Source organism: Brachyistius frenatus, unplaced genomic scaffold, assembly GCF_029030835.1.
Source record: "Brachyistius frenatus isolate BFR_SWC_R1_liver_20210118 unplaced genomic scaffold, ASM2903083v1 Contig_45, whole genome shotgun sequence".
NCBI lineage: Eukaryota > Metazoa > Chordata > Actinopteri > Embiotocidae > Brachyistius > Brachyistius frenatus.
In genome coordinates this window covers 2,529,643-2,549,213 of record NW_027210644.1, presented here as the reverse complement: position 1 = coordinate 2,549,213, position 19,571 = coordinate 2,529,643, and the positions used below count along the sequence as shown (strand labels likewise).

Genomic DNA, 19,571 nt, shown 5'->3' with positions numbered 1-19,571 from the left:
TGACAAACAAAATAAAGGATTATCTTAAATATTCGTGTTTTCTGGAGTTTGTTTTATTTGAGTTACAAAATATGAAGTGCCATCAGCAGACTCCACGGATGAGTTTGCCAAACTTCTTGTGTTACAAGTATTTACACCCGAAAATTCTTTCATCTTCCATCTAAATTTTCACACTCTGCATTTCTGGTACGTCCCAGAGTTCAAGTCTCCGTCAAGTCGTCAAAGTTCCATCAAAGTTTAAATATTTAAAATATTTACACAGTCATGTATTCAAAAAAACAAAAAAAAACAAAAAATCCCAAATCATTCTGTAGCTTGTTCGACGCAAAGGCCGGCGCCAGAAGTGTAACTGCTTCAGTAGTGAGAAAATGAGCAGAGCTGGTGGAATTAAAGGTGTTAAATGAACGTGGTCCTCTACAGGGTCTCCATAGTTTTATAATTCCTCCTCCTCCTCTAAAGAAAGCCTGGGGGAGGAAGTCTGTACATGATTATTAAAAATTACATGTTGAAATGTCTTTTCAGCCATTGCAGTACAACAGCTTCTATGATCCTCTTGTGAAGAAATTAATGACAATCTAAAAATGACAGATGAAAGAAAACAGGCCACCCACAGTCATTAATTAGTGTTCATCAAACATCCTGATTTGTTTTTTTTTGTGTGTTTTTTTTTTCCTTCAGCGCATCTCTAAACACTAAAATTAAACTCCAATAAATAGAAATACAGCAGAGTGAGGGGTCAAGTAAGACTCATTCTGGTTTGGTCCATCCCTGAGTTCTTTTGAGAAGGACAACTATCCCAGACACGGAGTGACAAAAGAAGAAAAAAAAAAAAGACTGATGGAGAAGAAAAAAAAGTTGTTGGGTTAAATCCTACACATTCCCATCGTGTCCAGGAAAAAACAACAACAACAACAACAACCTAATTCTCATATTCCTCTGGTTTCCTGAGGCTCATCGGCGGCGAGAACATCTGTCGACGGGGACAGCTCCCTGCGGTGACGGTTACACCGAGGTGATGACAATCATGAGGTGTGGCGAGATGCTGGAGATCCTGTTGAGGAGGTCGGGGGCGAGCTGCGATAGGTGGCTCTCCGAAAACTCGCACGGCGGGAAAATCTGGAGCACGTAGGCGGGCTGGGGGGGGAAAAAAAAACCAACAAAAAAAAAGACCCGACGTCGGTTACGCATGTAAAGTGGTTGTGCAGTGCGACACGAAAAAGGAAATCAAATCCACACGGTGCGTTCACTGAAATGGTTTTTAACGGGACGGCGAAGTATGAAACGTCCATGCAGCAAGTCTACGCTGTGAGGCGGAAGTAGAGCGGCCGCCCGGCGTCACCGCAGCGGGACCTCGCGGGTTAAGAAAAACAGCAAAAAAAAAACGGTCGATAACACCGAAGTGTAGGTAAAGAATTGGACTTTATAAGGACTTTCGCAAAGAAATGTGCCCGGCGGATACTGTACGACAAGTTTTATGTTGACGATAAGTCATCAAACAACATCAAGATAAAGGTTAGGATAGACTAAACCTCAACTTCTCCTCTGTGCTAAATTATCTGCTGCTCCAATAATAAAATAAAATAAGTGAAACTAGCCTCTAATGCATGAATTCAACTTTATGATGCGGAATATACATTATTCCTTTTTATGCCTTTTATCTCGTTTCTTATGCTTTTATCCGTTTTTGACGCATTTCAACCGTTTTATCTCCCATTTCTTTTCTATAGTTTTAATTGTTCCTTTATATCCATTTTTACGTGGAACGATGCATGCCATTATTTTGCTGTGAAGTGCCTTGAGCTGCATTTCATGTATGAAAGGTGCTGTACATATAAAGTTAATTATTATTATTATTATTATTAAACCCCCAAGTCTGAGTGGCTTCCAGACTGACCGGAGGTCTGACAGAGGTGTCAGCTGACTGAGCCGCTGGCTTGATGCCTTCCAAGCTTGGCGGTACGTTTCCTGGCTAAAATTCAATGGATACAGCACCGAGTTTAATTAGCTGATGCATTTCTTGTGATGGACATGGAATCGCGTAGTTTGATGATTTATAATCAAAAGCTATCAAATAATTCCTGCTGAGTTTAACTGGCCACCAGATTTACATCATTGATGTTCAAGATTATTATTATTTATTTATTTTTTTAAATCAACCCAAACGACTAAAACCAACATTCATATCAACGGTCATGTCCCACCTGATTGGAACCTGGATTGGGGATATTGATGATACCAGCCGCCAACTTTGTCTGCAGGTAGTTGATGAACGCTGCCTTCAGGGCTTGAGTTTGGTTTAGGACGTCGTCCTGATCTCGTCCGCACGGCAGAGCGAGGAGAAGACAGAAGTCGCTGTCTCCCTGCAGAGGGACAGAGGTTAGTGCCGCGAGCAGACGCCATGAAAATGAGAGACACAACGCGTCTTGGCGGGAAAACCAAGGCTGACGACAACGTACGGTCATCCTTCTGGCGACGCTCTCCAGTTGCGACGCTTCCAGCCTCATCCTCTGGACAATCCTCAGCAGAGCGCCTCCTTCCTGCAGCGGCAGCGATCGATGAGCCAAAGCTTTGTTGCCGCAGACGAAGTGCAGCTGGACCGCAGCCGTGTCGTTCTTCAGCGCCAGCAGGCCTTGCCACACAATGGGGTATTTCTGCTCCGACACGACGGCAGACAAAAGACAAGTGTGTCAAACAAAACGCGCCGCCGCTGCTGCTGCTGCTGCTGCTGCTGCGGGGTGAGTTTCCGTCTTACCGTGAGCAGCTGCACCATATTAACCGGCTGCGTCATCTTGCTGTCCGGTTTCGTCTGGAGCTCTCCGCCCTGCGGATTCAAGGAAATGGCGCCTTGCGTCAGGAGCAATTTAACGAGGACATGGACGCGCGCCGCACCGACCGTTCGGTGGAGACGCGTCGCTAAAACGAGCGTCTTGAGCTCGGAGCTGATCCTCCCTTTGTAACGAGTTCAGGTTTGGCTGAAACGCCTTCAGCGTGTATTCAATAGTGGAAGTGTTTTGGAGCCCGTCGACCGCGGTACTGTTGAAACGGTTTTCATGATAAAAGAGACTTTAGTAGTAATACAAAGCCTTCGGTCACTAATGGACGAGGCAAAACGGTACAAACACCCTCTGGATAACGCGATGTAATCTTCATAACGGCCGGTTTTAATTTAATCGTTACGCGCGTGTACATGGAAGCTGGCGCGTTAAGTCCAGCAAAAACTCACCATAGTGGGCGTGACATTCACCGGTGGCTGGTTCAGTCCGACGGGAGAGGGCTCTGGTAACTGAGAATGGATGCCTCGGGGGTTCGAGTACATGCCGGAGTACTCTGGGTAGGAGCCGCTGGGTCCTGGCGGCAGCAGCTGAACTCTCTGTGGCGACGCCATCGCTGCCCCAGATTGTCGAATCCCGATCAAGCCGTCCTTCGGAAGAGGCGAGTGCGGCCTCTTCGCCTCCAGCGACTTCGTCATATCCTTCTCGGAGACGCCTTTCGGCAACACGTGTGCTCTCGGAGATAAGGACGGGTGAAGGGCCTCTTGAATGTGCCCGGCGTGGGGGTCGGGGGTCGGCCGCTCCCCCTGTTGGTGCAAGAGCACGCGCATGTCCCTTTGGGCCATGTACGTCTCCAGCTGGACATTGCTGCGCGAAGGTCCGCGGGGGTCCGACTGCAGAGTCTCCAGTTTTAGCTGCGCGGCCGACGCTCTTCCCGTCTGGTGGAAGTGTCTGGATTCTTCCGGTTCCCCGTCGTGACTCCTCAACGAGCCGGGGTTCACCTTGAGAACCTTGTCGCGGCCGACGGCTTGCGGTGAGGTAGATCGGGGCTGCATGGAGCCGGACCACGGCGAGGCGAGGGGCTCGCCGTGCATCCCGTAGCTCATCACGGAGAGGGGCGGAGTGTTGACCCGAACGTCTTGGACCAGGTGTCCCACCGGGATCGACTGGGTAACGCAGTGAGGAGACATCCGCCCCAGGCTCCCGGGCACACTGTGAGGCTGCATGATGACCGACTGCTCCGCATGGTGCACACCGGTAATGAACTGCTGCATGGCAGGAAGGCCGGTGGGGAGCATCACCGGAATGCCCTTTGGCGACGACGAGCCGATGGGCGAGGACACTTTCGTAAACGGGGAGTGCGGGTGGCCCGATTTGCGCGGGGACCGCGGCTCCTGTTTCACCGCGCCGAGGTGCGAAGGCGCTCGGTCGCCGCCCGCCGTCACGAAGCCGACATGGTTCCCGGGCGGAGACGGCAAATGGGGGCTTATGGCAGGACTTACGGCCGAGGTCCACGGCAGTTTCGCGCCATCTGTGCCATGAAGATCAGCGCTGTCCATTTTCTTTTGATGTTTCAACGGCATGTAGTCTTGATGGTAACCCATCACTTGCTGGTTACCCGGTGGGAGACGCTTCACTACTCCTTGCGCTCCAGACTGGTAAGTGGCTTCCAACTTTTCCAAACCCGTGCTTTCCTGTTTAATAGAGGACAGCGGCTGTTGTTTACCAGGATGTCCGTGGTCCGTCTGTGACGAAGGGCCCTTTTGAAGCCCCGGCTGAGAGTGGCCGTACATTTCCTGCTTGATCTGGGGCATGGACACCAGCTGCTGAGATTCCATGTCGCCTTGTGTTGCTTGTGGGATCTGACTTATCTTCGCACTGATCCGCTGGGGTCCCTCGGTTTTCTGGCCCGAGTGGCTCAGTACGACAACTCCTTCGGATGTATTCACCCTCAGGCCCGGGCAAGATCCGGTGCCCAGAGCGGGACTCTCGACAATGAAGCGCGCGGCGCTTCCCCCGTCGTCCCCGGCAGACGGGCCGTGGTATGAGCCCGTCTCATCTTTGCCGGGCCTGTAGGTCGTTTTTGGTAGAGCCATGTCCACGCATCCGATGTTCATGTTCACTTTGTCCTCGGGCTCGGGAGGATTGCAGACACGGCTGATCACGGAGGTCGCAGTGGATGCGATGACGGAAATCCCAGACTTGGTCTCGGGCGTTGTCAGTGAGGCTGGCGGTCGAACAACAGGCAACGCCGAGTGAGCCGGCATCTTGCCGTCGGACAGTGGGGACTTATTTGGGACAACAGGCGTGGGGGTGTTACCTTCTGACGGGTTCTGGTCTCGAAGGTTGGGCAGATTACTGGGAGCGGGACTGCTGGCTGGCAGCGAGATGGTTTTGTGTTTCATGAGAATCTGTCGCAAGTCACTTGTGCCGTGATCGACGGCCATGTTTTCAGAGTCTGAGGGTAAAGGCTGATTTTCTTTGGCTGCTAACGGCATGACGGGCGACAAGGAAACGACGGTATCTTTAGACTGGTGGCGCCAATCTGGTGGAGAAACAGGGATTCGGCTTGTTTGAATGGGTCTGATATTTGGCCTGTTGGCGAGCGGAGACAGGGAAGGGGAGATGCTCTCGGGTGGCAACTGTTGAGGCTTCGGGCACATTGGACTCTTAGACTGGGGGTAAACGGATTTAAGATGTTGAATTTGTTCTTCGGAAGACGACTCGGACTCCGTGTTCACGTCTGTAGCCTTGACTGCCGAGAGGTCGGGCTCTGGCTTCCAAGCCGTAGGAGTGATCACCGTGGCAGTCGCTGCCGACGGAGGCGTCTCGGAAACCATTTTTACGTCGGAAGCCGTGCCGTCTGCCGAACGAGCCGTCGGCTCCTCGCCGACCGACTGTCCGTCCTTTAAATCTTTTCTTACTTGCTTTTGGCCTTTGGGACGTTTCGGTGTTTTGGGTCGTCCCTTGGCGACCTTTTTGGGCGTGTTTGGAAAGGCAGGTTCCCCCGGTGTAGAGGAGGTGTTCGTTTCAGGTTCATCTTCCTTGACAGGCGGTACAAAGTCTTGCGCAACAGGCTGTGCACCTAAATCTGCACTTATCGGAGGGGCTGGCGTTAAGGGTACACCTAAATCCTCAGCGGTTATCGAGTCTATAGCAGCCATGAGTTCCGTCTCGCTAGCAGGGTTGGAGGGTTTCTCTTCGTCCGGTTCGCTTTTTACCTCGGCGAGTGGGACAGGTGGCGTCGGCGTTTCTGCCGGAAAAGTCGGATCTGTAAGTTTGGCAATGTTTTCTACAGCCTGCTCTAATTCCAGCTCCTGTGAAATTAAGCTTTTTGATGGCTCCACGAGGTCCTTTTTTTCCAAAGCATCGTTTTCCTTTTCTTCATTGTTGGAGCCTCCTTTGTTTGCATTAGTGGCCTTCGAAACGGGATCACTGGGGTCACTGGGTCGGACCTTTTTTGACGAGTCTTCTTGATTGCTAAGCTCTTCTTCCCCTAACTGAAGAAGATCTTTCACCTCTGTGACGTTCAGTCGTATTTTAAGGTTTTTGAGGACAGGGGACTTGGGAGTCTTAGTCAGCTTGGTTTTTCCTCTCACAATCCTGTCTTTTTCTGACGTGGGTTTCTCCTCCGAGACCAAAGAATCTGTCTCTTTCCTACTGGATTTCCCCTCAAAAGCTTTGTCATGGGGAACATTTTTGTCTTTGCCCAATTCTGGACCTTGTTTGTCCTTCTCGTCTTTCTTTTGGTCAAATTTCATGGATGGATCTTCTTTACACGAGCTTGATGAATCTTGCAAAGCCGAGGTATCTTCATCTGTGAAATCCATTTCCTGCTCATCATCATCGGCTGCCTCCGTTTTATCCACCTTCCTTACCGACCCGGATCCTAAAGCCGTGGACATCTGATTCGATGGACCCTTTGTGCTGTGAGGGGACGTCCTCCCTTTAGACACTCTTGGAATTCGTTCGCCGCTTTCTGATTCATTTGAATCCGTGTCTTTATTGTCCACTTTCGATTTTTCGACTTTAGGAGTTGCACTCTCATCGCCTTGCTTGCGATTCTTGGGGGGACGGCCCCGTTTAGCTACATGTGTTGGAGCGGGCGGATCCGGTTCAGTAATCTGTTGAGGCGCATCTTTGTCTATCCCTCGTTTTCGTGCAGAGCGTGGCGACTCTGTAATTTCCTTTCCGGGACGAACCGGTGCATCGTCTTCAACTGGGGTGGCGTAGACAGACTTGACGTTTCTTCGTCTCGCTCTGCCTAAGGATATGCTCTGCTCCATCATATCGGGATCGGAGCCGTGAATAGGAGATTTGCCCGTGGACTTTGATTCGGCTCTTGGGGACGACCCACGTTTCAGCTTCTCTTTGTCAATGCGCTCACTCTTGCGCGTGGCTTGTTTCTCAGAACCAGAGGTCGACGTGATGGGAAGTGGGGCAACCTCCGCTGCGGACTGTTTGCACTTTTTGGTTTTCATTTCTTTCGTCTTCGTCCCTTTCTGAGATATGACTGGTTCATCATTGGAGTCGTTGTCAATAGGCATCGGCACTTTGCTAAGTTGAAGGCTCTTCTCTCCATCAGGCTCTTCTCCTGCTTTACAGGTGGGATGAGTCTCTTTCTTGACTGCGTCCGCCTGCTCCGCTAAACTAGAAGGTATTGGACTTCTGGCTTCAGGAACTTCTGCTTGTGCCATCTCGGGTTCCAGCTCCGGTTCTGAACTGCTGACAAACTCATTGGAATCGTGGCAGCACGGCGGTTCTGTGACGGGAGGTTTTAGATCCTCGGTGACGTTATCCGACTTCGCTTCGGTTGGAGAGAGTTTACATCTATTTACAGAATAGTTGGGTTCAGCTACTGCGACACGCGCAGGTTCAGAGTCTGATGCCGTCTCGGTTGGTGGGTGGAACGTGGGTACAACGTGGTCGCTTTCTTTAACCTCGTCCTTTAGAAAAGGCACAGGAGGATATAGATCGGGGGATGGATTTAGGGAAACACATTTCTCTTCTGATGGAGTTAAATCCTTGACCGCAGATTGGGTGACAGAAGTAGGTGCGAGCCGGGGTTCAGGAATCACTTGCTCGGCAGGACTGATGGGTTTAATTTCCGGCTCCATAATGGATTCTGCAGTTTCAGGTGGCTGCAGAGCTTGTTCCTCATGAACGGGTGCTTTTTCGGCTCGATTCTCATCCGCGAAGGTCGCGTTTCCTTTCGCTTCCTGAATTTGCTGACTTTTATTCTTCTGTTGCTGTAGTCGCGTGAGTTCCAAAAAACGACTGTGGAAAAGGACAACCGGCCCCGTGTCCAGTTCCCCGTCTACTGTCCCTTGCTGACCCAGTTGTTGATTTTGTGTCTGTTCAGGTTCTTCATGTTTGCGTTCCAAGTGTTGAAGCCGTCTGGAGTCCAGCTCAAAGACGGGGCTGTGAAGGAAGCGGGAGGCAAATAGTTCCCTGCGTTCGTGTTCCTCTGGTTTAGGTTCCTCCTTCCTGTCTTCAAGCTTGTCTTCCGATCCACTTCGAATCTTTTTCTTTTTCATGTACCAGGAGGGTGTAGGTCTCGGTGTTGATTCTACTTTTTCGGTGTCTTTTCTGTTGCGCAGACTTGCAAAGTGAGAATCGCAATCTAAAAATGACCAGTTATCTTCTCTGGAAGATGAAAGAGATTTAGCCCGCTCGAGCAGAGCCTTTGTGTCAGGTGTGATGGTCTGGTCAAGGGCAAAGGAGTAGAATTTGTTCCTTTCCAGGTGTGCAAGTTTGGGGTCTGAAAACCTGTCAGCCTTCGGCCTTTCAGAAAAAGGCATAGATGTGGAGGGCACGGGAGAGTGAGGTTTGGTCTCCCTGTCCTCTTCGGAGTCAGATCGAACTTCTCCAGGCTCCAAGTCATGCCAAATGCCATATTCCAAACGCTTGCGATTGTGAATGTTTTTATTCAGGCTTCTAGAAAAGTTTAGGTCGGGTAACAAGTCCTGTTTCACTCTGCTCTCCCATCTCTTTTGCTGCTCTTCTTCAACACTGAGTATCAAAGTGTTTGCCTTGGTAACCTGCGTGTTATGTGTCCTTTTGACTAACAGCTCCAGGTCTGGTTGAAGTTTGTCATCATTTCCTACTCAACTCCTTTTGAGAAGCATCCACAAAATCCTCATCTGCATGGTGAGGAAAGTGCTGATGTCCCGGAGAGGCGGTGTTGTTCCAGTCGGGATCTTCACTTTTTTGCCTAAAGCTCCGGTAGACACGCTCTCTCTTTGTTCCAGATTCGGGGTCAAATTGGTCTGGTTTCTTCAATTTGTGAGATGGAAAATTATCCGTGACATCTTCAGGTGGTTTACCGACTTCATGCACAAGACTACGATGTTCCAAGTCCTCCGCTTCACTTCCTTGGGGGCTCCCTGGTTTGTCCCGTTTGTCGGACTCGCGCTGCTGTTGCTGCTGGTGCAAACGTCTGTTCTGCTCCATCTGCTTGCGGTAACTCTGAGAGAGGTCAATGTCGACGTGGTCTTCCTTGGTCTTGGCACTTTTGTTAGTTTCGTCATTCTGACTAAATTTGAAAAAAGCATGGTTGTCTTGTTCTCTTGTGCTGCTTTGGTCTGTGAGCTCCTCTTGTGAGAACCTTCTGGCTGAAGTCGGCCCTGGGTTTCGTTTGGACTCCAGTGGGTCCAAAGATCCCTCTGATTTCTCTCTTAGTCCTCTCGGGTCTTCTTGAGCATCTTTTTGTGGGCCACTTTTATCAGTTTTGAGCCTTGAATCTCTCCGCTGTGAATCTTTGTGTTTGTCAGGGTCGGATTCTTTCAAATATGTGGCACTGGCACCAAAGTCAGAAGACTGATTGCCATCCTCCTCCTCATGCCTGCTTCTCTTCTGACGAACAGTCCTTCCACCGGACTCAGCAAAGCGCCTTTTCCTTTCAGCGAGGCGATCGGAATCCACCGATGAATCCTTCCCATCATTTCCAGTCTCAGACTTCAGATGTTTCTTGAGTCTATTTCTCGCATCCAAGTCCGGGTTATCCCCCTTACTCATTTCAGATCTTTCACTTTTTACAGCGTCCTCATGAACAGTTGACAACTGATTTCCAGAAAGAGTGTCACCATCCCCCTTACATTTTTGTCTCTCGTAAACATCCTGGTCTGAGCCTCTGCCTTTTCCAGACCCTTCATCAAAAACAGTCTCAAGCTCTACTTCAGGAAGTGCCTTGGATGGGGATTGCCCCTTTGCTTTCCTGGATTTAGTCTTCTCCATTTTCTCTTTGTCACCTTTCTCTTTTCGTTTTGCACGTTTGGTTTTCTCAACCCCAGCCACACGATCTGGTTGACTGCTCTTCTCGGCCTTCTCGGTCTTCTCGCTTTTCTCGGCCTTCTCGCTCTTCTCGGCCTTCTCGCTCTTCTCGGCCTTCTCAGTCTTCAAAGGATGTTCTACCACGCTCTTTTCAGATTTGTCAAAATGCGGTGGTGGTGACACCGAGCTCACGCTGCCACTTCTCTCAGAGGACTGGCTGTAAACCCGTCGTTCTGAGTCTCTGGGAGCGCGCTCGGACGGTGAAGGCGACACCGTGGGTGTAATAGGTCTCCGTGGATGGGAGGGGCTCCACCTACTACGATCCGCCTCAAAACGTTCTCGCTCTCTTTCTCGCTCCCTTTGAATGTAGGTGTATTTTCGGATGTCTTGCTCAAAGGGGTCTCGATAGTCCCTGAAGTCTCTTGGGTCTTCGTGATAACGTGGGTCAAAATGTTCTCCTTGATAATGCTCCAGTTCAGGGAAGCGTTCTCTGCTGCGAGCAGCATAGTCTCTTCGAGCCTCCTCTGGATAGAGGCCTGGGGTTCGTATATTCTCATAGTAAGCCCTTTCTGCTGTAAACTCGTGATATGGAGGTCTACGTTCCTCTCTGGAGAGTAAATGGAGAGAATTGGAACTCGTCAAATTTACACGGTCACTTTCAGATTCAGAAGAAGTGCGTACTTTGCAAACTATGATTCTAAATATTACCACCTTACATGAGACATGTTTTATCAATGTTATTTCATGTTTTTGAAACCGCAAATAAGTAGAAACAATTGTAGGCAATGAACAATTTGGGCAAATTTACCGTCGTTCAGGAGGAATTTCGTAGAAGTCTCTAATGTCTTGCCCGGACGCCTGCATAGACCGGTAGAATGCCATCTGACTCTCTTGACTCGCGAAATCCACCTATCAAAGATGAACAGACACGTGCAAATGAAATAAGCACACGAATACATAAAAAGTACATTCTCCAATGTTTCATTTCACTTTCCATTCTTTACCTTTATTTTATTGCCACCAATCTTCCAGCCTTTGGTCTCCCTTACAGCTGCTTGAGCAAAATCGGTGTTGTTGTACAAGATGAGGGCCATCCCTTTCAATCTATCAAACACAACCTAAACACGACAAAATTTAAATCATTCACGGGTTTGGAAAAACTAAGCCGAAATCCAAAGCAGCAGATCTTCAGTGGGATAAAATAGACCACCTTTACCTTGACGACGTGTCCGTAGCGGCAGAAATGCCGTGTGAGGTATTGCTCTGTAATATTAGTTGCCAAACCGTCGAGCCAAACACACGTGGTGGGCATACTCTTCCCAAAACCAAGCTTTAAAGGAGAAGGAGAACAACACGCATATTACGTCATCAAAATACTGTACATTAGATTGAAAACATACACGGACCAGAAATGTGAACATTGCTTCGTGTAACTTTTGTTACATTTAGCCCAGAAAAAGTGTTGTTTGTTTTTTAGGTCAGTGACCTTTAACAACAACATCAGTTTATCCTCGATAAACAATGCTGTTGTGCGCATTGTCCATCACATAATAGACTCCATAGTGGACAAGATCCATTTGGATGGGCCACTTAGCCACGATATAGTGAACTACGCATTGGAAAAGTGGACGATCCGAACACGGCACGAGGAAAGGTTTGTGACAGATTTGAAGACATTTCCTAAAGTGTTCCTGAGATATCGCATTCACGAGAGTGGGACAGACAGACAACCCAAAAACATCATGGACGTCGGCAGCCACGGCTGTCCCGGGCACAGAGGAATTCAAACGCTACCTTTAGTCTGTTGCTTCCCAGATACTCTCCATCCATCTTCTTTATGGCCTTGCAAACACTGGCAATATCAGAGTACTGGACAAAGGCATACTGGGGAACTCCATTAACCTTCTTGATGTCAATGTCCTTAAGGAAGACAGACGGAGCAATTAAAGAATGACACTTAATAACACTTTCTTTTTTTTTTTCACAGAACAGTCAGATGGTAGCTTACCACAATTTCTCCAAAGCGTTGAAAAATGTCAAGCAGTTGCTGATAACTCGTGGTCTTCTCAAGGTTCCCAATAAACAGCGTCCTCGTGGCCTTCGGGTGGAACTCATCTATCCGGCCATCCAAGGGTCTGAACTCATTTTCACTCTCTGTTTCTGAAGGAAGGAAGAGGTTTATCATTAATATTAACATTACTAACATGCTGCTCAGAATTTCCACCACCAGCACGCACAATTTGGGTTAATTACTTCTGGGGAATAAAGCGTTCTGCACCGGCAATTGTTCATCACAATAAAGAAGCGTTGTGTTTATTTGCCATCACTCACCAGGACCATTCCAGGCCGTGACTTCAATAAGCATGCCGAAGAACAGCTTCCCTTTGGAGACGCTGAGAGCTTTCTCTTGATCCTCTTGCTGTCTGAAGAACACCAAACCGTAGCGGTCCTCCGACGCTCCGTGGATCTGCACGGAAGTCACTTTCCCATGTTTCTTGAATTCATGGAAGAGTCCGTCTTTTAAGCTCGTGTCTGCAGAAAGAGAGTTGCTTGCTAGTAATACAATACTCCAAAAAAAAAAAAAGATTTTTCAAAAGAACTAATGATGATAATGTGTTTTAGTTTTCATAGAGCTGGTTTTGTTTTCCTCTCACAGTTTTTACACTTTTCTAGATGCCTGACTTTTTGCTGAAACCAGACATTACATTTGTGGCTGTCAAGCAGAAATTATTGGCTGATTCTGTGTTTTAACACGTGCTGCGTTTTCTTTCAGGTCTTTAACAGGTCATTTCACAGGCTACATATATCAGGCTTTGACTCAAGAGGAAACAGTTCATTACAAAATGACAACATTATTTGTATGTTTTCAGTTTGCAAAGTGAAATATACACAAATACCTGACTATTAACAAGAGGATAAAGTATTTAAGATTGTGGTCTAAGAACCTCAAGTATAACTACCATGAGTAATCTGTTTGCAAAGTGAAATATACACAAATACCTGACTATTAACAAGAGGATAAAGTATTTAAGATTGTGGTCTAAGAACCTCAAGTATAACTACCATGAGTAATCTGTCAAGAGCACAACTATGGAAATATCAGAAGCAGCGTGACCTGTGTACTAGTTGGACAACATTCAAAAATTATGATTACCAACCACTAATCAACCGTAAAAAAAAAGTTTTTTAAAGCGTAACTATAGTATCGCAAATGTACTAAAATGAAGAAAAAGACAAAAAGCATAAGTTACTAAATTTAAAAAAAAAATATATATATATATGCAGATAGATATATATATATATATATATATTTTTTTTTATTTTTTCAGTCCCGTTTTTTCCCTTCCACCAATCATACAATTGCATTAAAAGGTATTGGATAAAACGACTATAAAACTAAAGTCCATAACACAAAATTCATTTCATTACAGTGAAGTATTCCAAAAGGAAATTACATTTACAAGCGTCTGGAACTGCACTTTTAAACAGGTTCACCTTTAATTAACCATAAATTAAATTCTGATCCAATTCATGCTTTAGTTTGATCGTATTCTTCATGTGTTAAATGTCCACTTCAAATCTCAGTTGAGGCAAAAACTCACGTTGTTTAAGATGTTGTTATCTAGCCTTGTAGAACATTATAGTTCTGAGAAAGTAGGAAAAGATTGTCGAATTGGTCCATCGAGAGGCCGTCGAGACGTAAAACTCACCTGTGGAGCGCACTGGTAGATTTTGCACTTTAATTCCAAAGCTTCTGCGCGGCTCTTCAGAATCAAGTCCCATAGAAGACTGAGCAGGAGCATGCGTGGCTGAAGACTGGACAGAACGCGCCCGTGACCCGTCACTGGAGCTGCTGTTCGAATCACTGTCATCAGCAAGCAAAGAAAACAGAAAACGCCGCAATCAGACACTTGGCTGTTTAAGTCCAAAAAAAAAAAGGTATTTACTCACCAACCAGCATCCAATTGTTTGTAGACAAAAATGCATTCATCGAATCAAATCCATCAACCGTTAACACCGAACCAAACAAAATGTCCCACCTGCCGCTGCCCGTGCTGCTGGTGCTGCTGACCGAGTCGGAGCTCGAAGATCTGCTCCGGGACCGAGATCTCGGACCTCTCCCAGGAGACAGAGGGGCTCGTTTTGGGGAATGAGGAGTTTTGGGGGTTTGCCCCGTGGTCCGTTGAGGGGAAGGGTGCCTCGACTGCGAGGAGTGAGATGATCGGCTCCGACGGTGATGGTAGGTTCGGTCAACGCGTCGTCCTCGGTCATCCCTGTACAGGTCTCGCCGTGTCGAATTAGTCAGAGCGAAGGGATCTCGGATTCGAGAGTCAAAATGTGGGTCCGACGCCTCAAAGCTGCCGCCGATAGCGCTGCTCCCCGGACCGGCGGCAGCAAACACGGCGCGGTCGCGGTAATAATCGGCGTTGTAGTGCCGCTGTCTGTCGAAAGTGCCGCTGCGGTCGTGGTGTCCGTATGGGCTGTGATCATATGCACGTTCACGGCTTTCTGAACTACTGTGAATAAAAAATAAAATAAAAAAAAAACAGGACAGAGAGGGGGAGGGGGGGAAATAGTTAATACGATTTTTAATATTAAAAAAAAAAAAAAAAAAAAAAAAAAAAGGCAAATGAACATTTTGGACTTTAAAATGTACTTTCAGGAAAAAATGTCCAGTGTTGTAAAGATACAGCTGAGAGCAGGCCGGATGAGATGTGTGTTCAATTTATGTAACTTCATACAACTAGAAAGTACTGTGCCAGTATTTTTAATGTCACAATCCCGTAATTTTGTTATTGACAGAAGCTACTGCTCTGTCTCCGCTTAAGTTGTTACCATCAATATCAATCCCTGGCCTCTTCTATGGTGTTTCTTTCTGTCAACTATCGTGTGTTCAAGAACTGCTTTCAAACCTATTAGCAAAAACTTCCATAACAGAAGTTTTACAAGGCGTACAGCCCTCGATAGAAAACCAATACCAAAACTGTAAAAACGAGACAGTCTGAAGAATTTCACTCTTCAAGACATATTGAGAAGCAACCTATCAAATACTAGCACTGTCTGCAAGAAATAATCAGATTACATCTGTGGTGCTGCTCCGAAATCTAAACCGAAACAGATCGAAACTTTCAGTGGCCTAAAATCCTGTTTTTATTTTAAGAGAGCAGAAAAAAAACCTTCCTGACAAATACTATTTCCCATCATGTAAATTCATAAACAGTCACAGGAAACAAAGCTGTCCAAAGACTTTTATAGTCTCTAGAGCTTTCTTTACTCTACTCATACAGACATAGGCCGAATCCAGCAATGTGGAAATGCTGTTCGGCGTCCCTTTTAATTACTTTCTTGGTAAAAAAAAAAAAAAACTCTGAGCACTCGAGTCCCCTCAGGGTGTCCAGGGGAGCTGATTTCAGAGGCTGACTGTTCATGAATTACTGCTGGTGAGAAAAAAAAATAATATCAAAAGGAAACATTTCTTCAAAGTAATCAAGTGGGCAAAAATTCTGTCAAGGAGCTCTGGTACTGAAATTTATAATTCCATGCAGAGTTTAGATCAATGTATTAAATAATACTTCGTGTGCTGTTGAAAAAAAAAGAAGCATTTACATAAAGACATATAAATGACAATAATACATGTAATCTATACATTTTCACATTCTATGTAGGCGTGTATTTTTTTTTTTTCTCTCTTGTATCAAATTAAAATTTTCCCTAAAAGCAGTGCAAGACTAATATTAGACAAAGCACTAAGGAAGGTTAGAGAAAGAAAATATGCAGAGGGCAGAGCAATACCAACCTTTTAGAAAAGAAGTTACCTAATCCAAATAAAATCTAGGTGGTCAGAATGTGAGAGCCCGAATGAAAAACCGAGGGGGGGAAAAAAATCAATTGATCTAATTAGGCAAAAAGGATCTCTTGAATCGTATTGCACGTTATCTTCAAATACTGAGCACCAGGCCAGTAGATTGTTGATGTATAATCCACAGTTAGGCTACTTAATTCTCTTCACTGGATGGAAAAAGGAAAAACAAAACAACCACAGAAATGGACCTCTTTATGGATTTCAGGACATATGCTAAAAAAACATTGGAACATAAAGCCTAAATGAATAAATATGAATAAAAAAAAAAAAGAAAAAGATGATGAACTTCGGGGTATTCAGCACATCCCAGGTTGGCTATTCAGTAAGATGGAGCCTGAATGGAAAATACATCCAACTGGATCAGTCTTCTCTTATAATATCAGGAAATAGTATGTCCCAAAAGTTATGCTTTACTCTAAAAAAAACAAAAAGGTCAAAAATGTATTCCACTGGTTAATGTCAAGTTATTGAGCATTACACAGGCTGGTAGACTCTCAAGACACATAAAATCCTCAGGGGCTCATGGGCTTGACATAATCCCACAATCAATGGATCCTATCAGGTGTGTTTACTAGACGGTTTCATCTTTTTTTTTTTTTTTTTTTTTTTTTGTAGCAACGTGCAAGTCTACTTGAAAAAGTTGTCTTGCGCTTCCCCTATCACAATGGAGGGCTCTTCTCCTCACTGAGGTCTCACACAGCTACATCCACACTTGAGTAATCCAAATGAATGGCCGCTACACCTATCCAAACTAGGGTCCAAATCAGTACATCCAGCCAGCGGTATCATATTGCGTACATCCAGGAGGTTACATCCCAACTATGCATTCTTCATGTGTCTTCATGGCCATCCACCCCCAAAACAAGAATAGCTCCACAAACTTTGCTGGTTGGTTGTCTGGATCCTCGCTGTTTCTTGCAAAGTCTTCTCGGCATCACTTCCATATGTGGGACAACATTTTTTTTTTGAGAGAGAGAGATGTATAGTTAATTTGATCCTAAAATTACTGACATAACCTGGGACATGTGCACTGCATCAATCTGTCTCGAGATGTGTGATGACCGTAAAGTTCTTCAACCCACTTGGTCAAAACGTAAATCCAGAACAGGATGTATCCAGATGCACAAAAAAAAGAAGAAGAAAAAAGGTAAAAGTAGTCCAATCATCAACTGTTGCAATGTGGAAAAAAAATGACAACCCAGGATGGAGGGTGCTTCAAGTAATGATACACCTGTATAGATTCTTCAGAGAAAAGCGCATCCTTCATAACGGATATTTATTTCCAGCTTCAAGCGATTCCAAGTAAAAATCGAGGTTAGATCCCATGTATAGGAGAAAAATGATTAAAAAAAATATCCAAAAGCTCCCCAAGGTAGTTTCCCACAAAATGTAATAAATCCAACACTCACCAGGATATTCCTCACAGATGTAATATCCAAACCAGATGTCAAACCTTGAAATATAGTTACCTTACCAAATGATAATGTGTAGTTAATTTACTTAGATCCCACGGGCAAGGCAAGTCAATTATGATGAAAAGTGGAACGATCCCTAGATTACCTTTGTGTAACCCCATGAGGCATCAATGCCACACGAATAACCCAACTATATGTTTAGGTTTTACACCCATCTGATATTTAGATTCCCCTGGTTTTTAAGGGGACGCCGTGTCCACTTACCCATCTATTCTCCGTTCATAACGTCCCTCTCTGGTGTGAAGGGACACAGGTGGGCCAAACACTGGACCAACTGTTCCCCTAGAGAATCCTGTAACGTCTCGACTGCTCGAAGGGGAGCTGTCTTCAAGGCCCCGAACAGCACTGGGGACTGACCCAGGTTCATTGTAGTCAGTCCGAAGGTCTCTGTCCCCCATCTTGTTGACAGCATTGTGAGCCTTTTGCGCACTTTTGATATCCACAAAATCCACAAAGGCTGCAACACCCCCCTCTGACCCTCGCTTTCGTAGAACCTTAACGCTCTCGACGCGGCCATACCTGAGAAGAAATGACAATGAGAACAAAGAGGACATTACATACACACCAGCCACAAACCGGGTCAGCGCAACTGGTAGTCTGGTGAATCAATAGCAGAAGAGTCACTGATGCTAAAAGCAAGTACGCAAGTCAGTTTCTTCTAATATTTCCCTCTAAGCCAAAAAAAAAAACAAAAAAAACAAGCGAATTGTCTGAATTTAGGGAAGTTTGTCTGCAATTATTATGCTGGATGATTACAGTTTATGTTGTGTGAGTCATTGGCGGTGTCTGGGACGGGACACATGTCAAATGTCAGCATTTAACAAGTGTAAAAAAAGCATTGTGCTCAAAACACAGTTGACAGCCGACCAGGGAGTGACGCGGCGCCGCAAAAGATCCCATTAACCGTGTGTACGTGTTTTGTTGACGAGATAAACAATCGGCCTTTAGATTACGCAGCCAGTGATAAACGACGCGAAGCGTCACAGAGCTGCAAATGACTTACAAGTTTATTATCTCGGTTTAAATTCAAGTTAAATCTTCACCCGCGGGAGAACAAACATGTTTGCAGTTTAATTGAAAACTACAACAGGACAAACCTCAGTTATCTCATAAGTCGCTACAGTAAAAAGGGAAACGACGCCAAGCAACTCAAGAACTTGCCAATATCTCTAATCGGTCGCAGATTTGGACTTGTCTATATTTATATTATATTATATTATAAAATGGCTCCAGCATTGTTTACTAGACAGAAAAAAAAAAAAAAAAAAAAAAACGTCGTCAGACGTTTCCAGTGTTTTAAATAACGCTGGTCATCTCGTGCTGATGACCTGGACTCCGGCTGCTCTTCCGACTCGTCCAGATCACGAAAACGTCTCGACTTCCCACAAAATGGTTGGTTGGGTGTGTTAGCTCGGTGGCTAAGCGAACCCAGCTAATTGCCTCTCGGGCTTCAAGCAAAAGTTAACGAAAGATTACAAACGATGAACGTTTCGTTTTGAGCGTCCGTATTGCGCGTATTTCGCCTTCCGAATAAACATCGGGGGTTTTTTTTTGTTTTTTTTTGCTTCACGGTACACGTCGCGCAAAAAAAAGAAAAGAAAAGAAATCGACTGACTAGTAAAACTTAAAAAAAAAAAAAAAAAAAAAAAAAAATGCTAACTTTAGCTTCATTAGCATCGATAGCGGGCTCTCCCGTCGGTGCTGCACCTTAGCGCGCGCTGCTTCGCCAACACGAGCTCTCTCTCTCTTTCTTTCTTTCTCTCTCTCTCTCTCTCTCTTACGTAACCTACCGTTTAAAATGCTCCACAATTTTCTCCTCTCGAACATGTTCGGGCAAATTTCCCACCCAAAGGTGTCTGGTTTCCCGAACCATCTTGCACTTTTCTTCCCCTCCTTCACACACATATGAATCTCGCACGTTTTCTAATCTCGCCCCCCCTCCTCCTCCTCCTTCTCCTCCTTTGCCGGTCGGAGAGGTCTGCCTCGAACAAAATGAACGACGGTCGACTCCGTGACTGCTCTGGGCCCGGTAGCCTCCTGCTGCTGCTGCTGCTGCTCCGCTTTTAGCTTTTTTAGCTTGCTGCGTCCTCGATCCGCGCGCGTGATCGCGCGGCAAAGGCTCGCTCCGAGGTGGTTACGGGCGCGCGCCGCGCGCGCGCGCGCCACAGGAAGCTGTTATGGACATGCATA

General features: G+C 46.1%; 1 protein-coding gene across 1 annotated transcript; it reads right to left on the bottom strand.

The window, feature by feature from the left end:
* Window positions 1–37: 37 nt before the first annotated feature.
* LOC138623634 (msx2-interacting protein) lies at window positions 38–19,495 on the bottom strand. The gene is given in 16 exon segments (XM_069703261.1): window positions 38–1,134; window positions 2,202–2,360; window positions 2,457–2,651; window positions 2,753–2,821; window positions 3,224–8,869; window positions 8,871–10,650; window positions 10,852–10,952; window positions 11,048–11,161; window positions 11,260–11,373; window positions 11,838–11,963; window positions 12,052–12,203; window positions 12,375–12,575; window positions 13,754–13,908; window positions 14,084–14,560; window positions 17,586–17,900; window positions 19,172–19,495. Coding segments are annotated over 16 exon segments (9,819 nt in total). The 5' UTR covers window positions 19,255–19,495; the 3' UTR covers window positions 38–1,002.
* Between the last annotated feature and the right edge of the window lie 76 nt (window positions 19,496–19,571).